Source organism: Diplotaxodon limnothrissa, linkage group LG16, assembly GCF_057381915.1.
Source record: "Diplotaxodon limnothrissa isolate DT_005_m linkage group LG16, D_limnothrissa_male_GT1.1, whole genome shotgun sequence".
Lineage (NCBI taxonomy): Eukaryota > Metazoa > Chordata > Actinopteri > Cichliformes > Cichlidae > Diplotaxodon > Diplotaxodon limnothrissa.
This window is the reverse complement of record NC_140611.1, coordinates 29,429,553-29,439,454: the sequence shown is the minus strand read 5'-3', so window position 1 is coordinate 29,439,454 and position 9,902 is coordinate 29,429,553. Positions and strand designations below refer to the sequence as shown.

The window sequence follows — 9,902 nt, the reverse complement described above, 5'->3', positions numbered from 1 at the left end:
GAAAAGATAGATATAGAAATATAGAATTCCTAAAATATATTAAATTCAAACATTTGAACTGTCAGCAAATCACACGGCAGCAATGTAGAAGGAGGAGTCTTCTCCAACATCCTGCCTTAAATTTTGTAGCTTTCTAAAGCAAGTGCACTTACAGTAAAGGTGCCAATATTATAGTTAATGATGTTTTTACATATCAAGATAGCAAAATGAATACGTCTAGTATAGTTGTGTTTTCTCTGACTGGTTTCAGTGCAACTGTGAACTACAGAGTCACACTTTTCTCTCTCACTTTGCTGTGTTATTTTCTCATTTTGATGGTAAACATATCTCTTATTTTAACTATAATATCAGATCAAAACCTACATGAACCCATGTATATATTTTTGTGTTCCTTGTGTATTAATGGACTTTATGGGACTGCTGGGTTTTTTCCCAGATTTGCCTTTGATCTGTTGTCTGACACACATCTAATCTCATATGTTGGATGCCTTTTGCAAGTGTTTGTTATATATTCAAATGCAAAGGTTGACTACTCTACTTTAGTCCTAATGGCTTATGACAGATATTTGGCCATATGTAGACCACTGGAGTATCACTCTGTAATGTCTGTACGAAGGACTGTGGTGTTAGTCACTCTGTCCTGGCTTGTTCCTCTCTGCTTTGAGACTCTCGTCATAAGCTTAACGTCAACACTTAAATTATGTGGCTCCAACATAAACAAGCTTTACTGTGAGAACTGGTCAATTGTCAAACTTGCTTGTGGTTCAACAAAAGTGAATGACATTGTCGGGCTGATTTTCATCACCTTTTATTGTTGTCATGTTGTCTGCATTGCATGTTCATATGTGCAGCTTGTTAATGTAGCTTTAAAATCTCGAGCAGGTAGGAAAAAGTTCACACAGACTTGTGCGCCACATTTATTTTGTCTGCTGAATGTCACGACTGCTTTGCTTTTTGATCTCATGTTCTCGAGGTATGGATCAGCATCTCTGCCACAGCATTTAAAGAACTTCATGGCCATTGAATTCCTCATCATCCCTCCTATTTTAAATCCAGTTTGTTACGGTTGGGTCCTGACTAAAATTCGAAGGCGAATGATATTTTTGTGTAGGCTAGCATATCAAAGATTCGGTGTAAAAAGCCAATAGTATTAAAAGATTGACACTGATATTCAGATAAAAAAGGAAAGTATGATACATGTTACTAGTATGATAACATTTAACGATGGATGAATGATTGATTTGATTAATGGCCACATAATGTCTCATGTTTCCATTTCATTATAATTAGAGTTCTAAAAGTTCAGTATGGAGTTATGTGATGTAAAAGTATCAAATGTAAATTTATGTAAAGCCATGTCTTATTTTTAGCTATGATTTGAGCATTGTGATGAGAGACAGATGCTTAATTTCTTGGATTCTGGTGAATTCTTAAGCACTACTTTATTATGTGTCAATGTAAAGTACAATATGCACATAATTATTCTTATTTTTATCTAAAAGTAAAGCAATTATTCTCAACTTTTCTCATTTAATATAATTCCTGCAGAGTCAGAACACATACACACATTCTGTTTGGACACGAAAGGTGTGACAAGTTGATTCCGTTTGATATCGGGGGGAGGATAACCTGCCTAAATGTGCATGTGTCATCTATTCATGAATTCATTTATTAAATGCTGGACATTAGCTCACATGTGCATCAGCAACATTTGTTCAAAAGATATCTGTCTGTGTACAAAGAATCAAGCACATCTCAGCTACCGTACTTTCTCAGCTACAGTCACACTGTAAAAAACTGTGGCTGGAGACAGTGACACAACCAAAACAATGTACAAATAGTTTGTAATGTCTCCACTTTTTAAGTGGTCGGCTTGAACAGTCGTAACAATAGGGACCAGGTCCGAAACCAATACCGGTCAGTTTCCGTCTTTAAAGCACTTTGATGAATAAAGGCGGTGATAAAATGAGGATTAAACAGCAAAAACAGAGAGTCTGCTATTGGTTTCACATTTAACATATCAAGATGGCATTTGTGATAAAGATATAATATGTTGCCTTTCTTGAAAATCCGTTGCTAACTGCATCAGATATGTAGTACTATAGGGCCGGACTCACAATGTTGGACAACACAGAATTCACACATCACACAACTCTTTTAGACACAACAGGGTCAAATCTAAACAAGGACCATTTATAATTTGTAGATTTATAACCAAACAGATGCAAATAGTTTATTTTAGCTTTCTACTGACAACAGCATGAATCTGTCACTGAAAGGGCATGGGTAATGTAGTCACAAAAAAGGCAGATTACAGTACTTTTGCTTTTTCTCAGTCTCTCTGAATCTCAGGTGGAGGTTTGCAGGAGAAAAATTGCCGAGTAATAATCAAGCTCCCTCGTGCTCCTGAAAACGGCTCATGTGCTCCTTCTGCTAATGTTGCTTTTCTCTCTGCCTTGGTAGTTATCTGAAGACTTCCTAACATGTTCAGTACCTTAAGAATCTCCTGGATTCATGGAACATTCCTAACATTGCAACCTCCCCACTGCTGCCTTCATGTAAAATTTGGATGCAGCTTCTGGGTCTGAATAGTTAAGTGCTTTAAATCTGCATTATTTTTAATAATGGCCACCAGGAGGTGATACCTGTGGTTGCAAAAAGACATTTACATGCATGTGGGGAAAAAAGCTCCTCAGACTTGACTCTAAACACTTCCCTGCTTAGCTTAGAGTCTTAGTCATTGATTTTTGGGTCATGTTGAATAAAATTAAATAAACTTTGTATATCCCCTGTTTCAGAAAGAGGGGATATTTGGGCTATTCTCAGTCAGAGTCAGGCCTGTTCCTATCTTATCACATCTGGTTTCAAAACCAAGGTAGTGATTGGACTGGTGATGGGGGAAATGTTAATCCCAAGGCTTTAAAATGGGACTGACGAATGGTAAATGTTAGCTGTATCCATCTTTTATTCTGCTTGTTGACACTGGTATTTTAAAATTTTAAAATTTTCAATTTTCTTCATAACTAAAAAATGTTTTCATGTAGCCATTTTGTCACATCTCATTAGTGCTTTCTAAGTAAATTGCAGCCAGTTTTAGTTAGAGATGGCACGATACCACTTTTTTATGTCCGATACCGATACCGATATCATGAATTTGGATATCTGCCGATACCGATATGAATCCGATATAGTGTTTTTTAATCAACAAAACTGTTTTTTTAAAATATCTTGCTGCATTTTGTATAAGTTCATACTCAAGTTTAAAACAACAACTACACTAAAGCTATTCTGTTATACCTGTATGCAAAAAAAAAAAAAAATTTTCATAGTTCAGCAATACTGATCAATCTAATAAACTTAAACCTACACCATCCTCCCTATTCTGGTATTTTAAAGAGTACTTAGCGTAAATATTAAGCAACCTAACTAATAGGGTTCCAACTCCCAGCAACAACAAAAATAAATAAATAAAAAATAGGGAACCACCCCTCACGCTCCACCTCATGATGCTTAATCAACGTAATCAACCTTAATTTGATGCAGTGTGAAAAAAAAAGCACAGAAATCAATTATTTTTCAAGAAATATTAAATAGATTCAACATCTTTCTTCAACAAAATTGCAGACTGCACAGATGGTACCTTCCCAAAGGAAAAAGTACTATAGCTTACTAGGGTATATATATTAGACTTAATTACTGTATATAGTGACTATTGACTTCTATTCATTTTACATCAAATTAAAACTTTGGGTGTCAGATAATTATTTATTAAAAGCTAGACATTTGAAATGAGAATAAGAAAGAAAAGTATGTCTTTGTGCCCCCTTTTCCCTGTTCATGCCCTATCGGCCCCCCTGGCTAAACTTTGCTAGATCCACCCCTGCACAGTTACCAGCCTTCAGCTACGTAGAAAAAGATCCTCGAGTAGAAAGTAATAATAAATAAATTCTAACAACAGCTGATCAAGCTTAAACGTGCTGCTGTTGTTCAGCCGCTGGTTTCCTCTTTCTGGTGCAAAGTGGGCCAAAAACAAACCAGAGAGACGGACTCGCGACAGAAAAGCCGATCAGCTGATCATTAAGCAGTTTCATGATTGAAGTAGCAGCAGGAGAGGCAGTCGCTCCATATATCGTTTGGTAAGCTTAACGCAGGAATGCTTTACAAACATTCAGAGATGGACTTACACACTTGCTTTACTTCTCTCGGGGATAACTTTGTCGGAGATGAAATGCCGGGTTGCTAGCGAAGCTCCACATGCTATCCAGACCACCGACAGGTCCCGCATGCCACAGCCGCTCTATCACGTGATGCATACTGCTCCGACGTGCTAACGTTCTGAGGTGAGTTACGGCGTGTTGCAAGTTTTGTGAGGTGCTTTCGTGATATTTAATGGATCGGATTACATTTTTTATTTTTCTCCGATATCCGATCCAGTAATTTAGGTCAGTATCGGACCGATACGTAATATCGGATCGGTCCATCTCTAGTTTTAGTACAGTGGGAGTGAACGCTGGTCTGTAGGTAGGCCCTAGTGTGGCGGTAGCTGGTGAAATGAAACTGTACTCCTAAGGTTGTCTATTTAATGTTTTTTCTCTTTGCTGGTCTCAACGTTTCGCTCATATAATACACAAAACCTATTTAAAAGATTAATTTGTTATATTGTATTCAGTGGTAACGACTAGGTTATGTATTTGAGGCCATTATTCTTTGACAATGGGACTGTGTGTGCAGTCTAAGTCCATTGCAACTAACATGGTGGTAAGTAGACAAGTAGAGGCTGCCCACCTAGTCAGAAGTTGTTTTTTGTGTTGATTTCGCAATAACTCAATAAAATCCTAAATATCTACATTTTTGTTGCTCTTTAGTTTCTTTATCAGGGAAACCTCACCTGTCCTTTCTTTGATTTTTGGCCCAGTTTATTCTGTACTAGAGAAAGGTTACATGAGACTGGGATGCATTTTTTTCATTCCTCCATTAAGGAGATATTTCTCCATTAAATACTATTACCTCTCTCTTGCTTCCTCAAAGGAAAACACTTTAAGGTCTTGTAATTAGTCAGTGACAAACATTTGTCTATTTCAGTGTTACTGGCTGTTTACAAGCTGAGAATATTTTCATTTATGAAATAAACTCTAGTAAACATTATTTTTGACTGTTATTTTCAGTAGAGATGATTCTTGTACACACTGTCCTGAGGTTTATTTCAATAAAAATAAATTTACAAATAAGAAAATATTTTTATTTGTTCCTTGGTGTTAATATTACTGGACTTGTAGCAGAGAGTTTGGCCCACAGCTACATCAGCCTGGAGACTGCTGCTCCCTAAGCATCACACACACTTAATGTCCTGGGGATAAAAGAGTGCCCTGGACTAATGGTCATTAGTCCAGTAATCATCATGTTTACTTGATAATCTTTTATTATATTATTATTGTCTGTTAGTAATAGCATGCTAATCACGTTTGCAGGGAGTTGTCTCAAAAGAAAGGTCTCCAGAGAAGTTTTTTTTCTTTCAACAAAAACACACAACTCAGTCATGCATGATGTTTGCTTTACTTTTATTACATACTTGCATTACATACCATTTTAATAGTACAATCATTTAAAATAATTCACCAAAACAAAGAATATTGTAACCATAAATATACATTAATTAGTGTGAAAATGTATCTTTCAACATATTCATAAAGGCTTATAAGCTCTGAATTGATACATTAAAAATATACAGGAGTGAGCACTGTTTTGTGGAGGCCACAAATCGACCAGATGGAGTTTGCCATTTTGCAAAATAACATTTTATGTATATGGCTAAAAACCGGCCGCATATGTAGTAGACTAAAGATGGAGCAGATGTCATAGGTTCCTGAGGTGTGATTTTATTTCATGCTTGCACCTTCAGACCTAAGATGTGGAGGATCATACCTATGTTTGAGAAGGGTTCCCTTTCACCAAAGAAGCAAAAACATGCAGGAAACATGCCACACTACAGTCATCTTAATAAAATGTCATCTTCGTCTTCTTCACCTCATTCGTCATCTCATGAATGGAATCAGGGCTCTGACACACAAAAATGTGAATAAATGTGCTACTTTATTTCTGATATTGTCATTATTATTGATTCTTAGCCAATTAAACATGCGACCCTTCAGAATTCTGGCAACAAGCCAGATAAACAAAAATAACTGGGCTTTACTTGAGTGAGCAAAAGGTGTCCCACAGGGTTCTATTTTGGGATCTGCTTTATTTTCTGTTTTATACATGATTTGAGTAAAAGCTTTCTAGAAAAAATAAATCTTTATGCTGATGACACTGTCATATAAACATTTGCACCTTCTGTAGAGCAGGCAGTGAATGCATTTCACTTATTACAATCCATTTTTCTGCATTTAAAATTGGTTTTAAATGTTCATAAAACAGAATTTATCGTGTTCTCGAAAGCTCACCCACGGATGTTTGATGATCTTAGCGTTGGTACAGATGTTGTTGGCAAAACCATTGAAATGGTACATGCCTACAAATATTTGGGTATAAAGTTTGATGACAAGTTTCTCTCTAATGTACACATTGCTAGTCTTATTATGAAAATTAAAGGGAAAAATGTTTTTTACTTTAGAAATAAATCTTTTTACCCTTTTGCCTGTAATTGATTATGGTGACACACTGTATGTTTCCTCTTCAGTTCTCAGTAGTCTTCATGTAGTCTATAATGCATCACTATGTTTTATCATAAAGTCTCTGTCATGGTCCCTGTGCCTGCCCAGCCGGCCTCACAAGTGTAGCCTTGTGAGGCCGGCTGGGCAGGCACAGGGACCATGACAGTCTCTGACTTACCACTGCGTTCTTTATAATTTGGTGGGTTAGCCATCACTGACCATTCGAAGAAAACAGCACTGGTATTTTTCTTCATAAAGCTGTTTTAGGTAATCTTACAGTCTCCCTGTCCCACTACCAAAAGTTACCAGCTATACTCTTCGAAAGGGTTGCTTCCTGATGTACCTAGAGTTCTGACAGATATGTCAAACATTCTATGCACCTTAGACAAGGAATATAGAGAAAAATCTAAATTTACTTTAATTATTATGCTTTAAAAAATGTAAAAGCATAATAAGGAATAAAGTGAAGGAGACTTATTGATGTTTACTTTAAGAAGCCACTCTGTGTTCTAATGTTTTACATCAGCAGGCCCAACCCCGTACCGGTCCATGAGTTTGGTACCGTGTCGCAAGAGTTCAGGCTCGAGTGTGTTAGGATGCCTGGGTCGTTGACCCAGGGTTTTGAGTTTATATATTATCTATCATTTCTATGCTTTGGTTTCTTTGTTAGAGTTATGTTTTGTCTCTGTGTAATCCTTAGTTGCTGTCTCCCCTGTCCGCTATATCCCCGTGTCCAGTCAGTGTCTGTGTCTGCCCTGGTCCCACGTCTCTGTTCCCTCTGTTGTAGTGCCTGCATGTGAGTCTGTGTCTTTTGTTCAGTCTGTGTTATGTGTTTCCCGTTTTACTTTGAAAGTCCATGTCTGATGTTAATGTGTCTGATTTTGCTTCCCCTTGTCTCGTTAGGCCTGATTTGCCCCAGCTGTGTTTCCCTCCTGTTACCCTTGCTCCCTCTGTGTATTTAAGCCCTGTGTTTCCTTGTGTCTGTGTTGCAATCTACCTATATCGTCACCTATTTTTGATGAGCCAGTTTTCAGTGAGCCTGCTCCTTTGCCTTCCTGTGCTCCTCCACCCAGGGAAGCTGCAGTCCAGCCATCTCCTGCACCTGTATCAGTTCCTCGGGTGAGGGGGGCTAGGGCCCAGTTTGTCCCTGCTCCGGTTTCCAGGTCAGCTGACCCTCCGCTCCTGCTGGAGGGTCCTGCAGCGCCGTCGCCTGCAGCGCCACCACCTGCGGCTCCCACGCCATCGCCTGCAGCGCCACCCTCGTCTGGTCCAGCCTCCGAGTCTGCGCCCTCGTCTGGTCCAGCCTCCGAGTCTTCAGCTTCGTCTGGTCCAACCTCCGTGTCTTCGCCTTCGGCGTCGCCTGGCCCAGCTTCCGTGTCTTCGCCTTTGGCGTCGCCTGGTCCTGCCTCACTCCGTCTAGCTTCGTCTGCGCCTGAGGTCTCTATGCCGTCTGGTCCTGCACGTCCTGTCCGGCCACTTTCCAGGCCGATGACACAGGAAACACCAGTGTGAATTTCATAGTTTTCAGGGTTTTTAAATCTGTTTTTAGTGTTATTTTTTCTATCGTTTTTATCATTAACTCGGTGTCCCTGGGTCTTTTCCCATGTGTTATGAATAAATCTTCTCGTTTTGGTACCTGTACTGGTTTTATTTTGTTGTATTTATCCGTGACACCTTAAAGGCCAGTCCGTGAAAATAACGTTGTGGATAAACTTGTCTGCTGGGAATAAAAAAAGTTGGGGACCGCTGTTTTATATTGTTTTTTGTTTTGTTTTTTAAAACTGTTTGTTGTGGTTTTATACTTATACTTGTAGTATTTTTTAGATGTTTTGTATGGCTGCTAACTTGACCACGTCTGGCTTATAAAAGAAAAGTTGGGCAATAAAGTCTCATGATCAGTACTATTCCAAGTAATCCAAGTGTTTGGAGTGGAACTGGGGTGAGCTTAGTGCAGGCTTTTTGATAACAAAATTTGCTAGCACCACAGTGCTTTTTATTTAAACCAGGAGTCATTTTACATTATTGACCACATACAACATAATTCCATCTTAAGTGAGCAGAATCAGTTCTTATTTCTCAATAACCTATAAAACCTCTTCCTATTGAAAAAAAAAAACCAAATTTGTATCCAAGATGGCCGACTTCTAAATGGCCACCATGGTCACCACCCATCTTGAGGAGTTTGCCCCCTCAGATATACTAATGTGCCACAAACAGGACTTTAATACCACCAACCATTCCCATTTTATTACGGTGTATCCATATAACTGGCCCACCCTGTACAGGGAGTGCAGAATTATTAGGCAAGTTGTATTTTTGAGGAATAATTTTATTATTGAACAACAACCATGTTCTCAATTAACCCAAAAAACTCATTAATATCAAAGCTGAATGTTTTTGAAAGTAGTTTTTAGTTTGTTTTTAGTTTTAGCTATTTTAGGGGGATATCTGTGTGTGCAGGTGACTATTACTGTGCATAATTATTAGGCAACTTAACAAAAAACAAATATATACCCATTTCAATTATTTATTTTTACCAGTGAAACCAATATAACATCTCCACATTCACAAATATACATTTCTGACATTCAAAAACAAAACAAAAACAAATCAGTGACCAATATAGCCACCTTTCTTTGCAAGGACACTCAAAAGCCTGCCATCCATGGATTCTGTCAGTGTTTTGATCTGTTCACCATCAACATTGCGTGCAGCAGCAACCACAGCCTCCCAGACACTGTTCAGAAAGGTGTACTGTTTTCCCTCCTTGTAAATCTCACATTTGATGATGGACCACAAGTTCTCAATGGGGTTCAGATCAGGTGAACAAGGAGGCCATGTCATTAGTTTTTCTTCTTTTATACCCTTTCTGTGGAGTACTGTGGAGGACACGTGTGATGGAGCATTGTCCTGCATGAAAATCATGTTTTTCTTGAAGGATGCAGACTTCTTCCTGTACCACTGCTTGAAGAAGGTGTCTTCCAGAAACTGGCAGTAGGACTGGGAGTTGAGCTTGACTCCATCCTCAACCTGAAAAGGCCCCACAAGCTCATCTTTGATGATACCAGCCCAAACCAGTACTCCACCTCCACCTTGCTGGCGTCTGAGTCGGACTGGAGCTCTCTGCCCTTTACCAATCCAGCCACGGGCCCATCCATCTGGCCCATCAAGACTCACTCTCATTTCATCAGTCCATAAAACCTTAGAAAAACCAGTCTTGAGATATTTCTTGGCCCAGTCTTGACGTTT

The 9,902-nt window shown here is 38.7% G+C and overlaps 1 protein-coding gene across 1 annotated transcript; it reads left to right on the top strand.

The window, feature by feature from the left end:
• Nucleotides 1-206: 206 nt before the first annotated feature.
• Nucleotides 207-1,148, top strand: LOC146616410 (olfactory receptor 6N1-like). Its single transcript, XM_085374305.1, has one exon. It carries the CDS (start codon nucleotides 207-209, stop codon nucleotides 1,146-1,148), a length of 942 nt encoding a protein of 313 aa, XP_085230431.1.
• Nucleotides 1,149-9,902: the final 8,754 nt, after the last annotated feature.

What these genes read in the sequence shown, in the direction of transcription:
- LOC146616410 (XM_085374305.1), top strand. Translation starts at nt 207, where the DNA reads ATGAATACGTCTAGTATAGTTGTGTTTTCTCTGACTGGTTTCAGTGCA.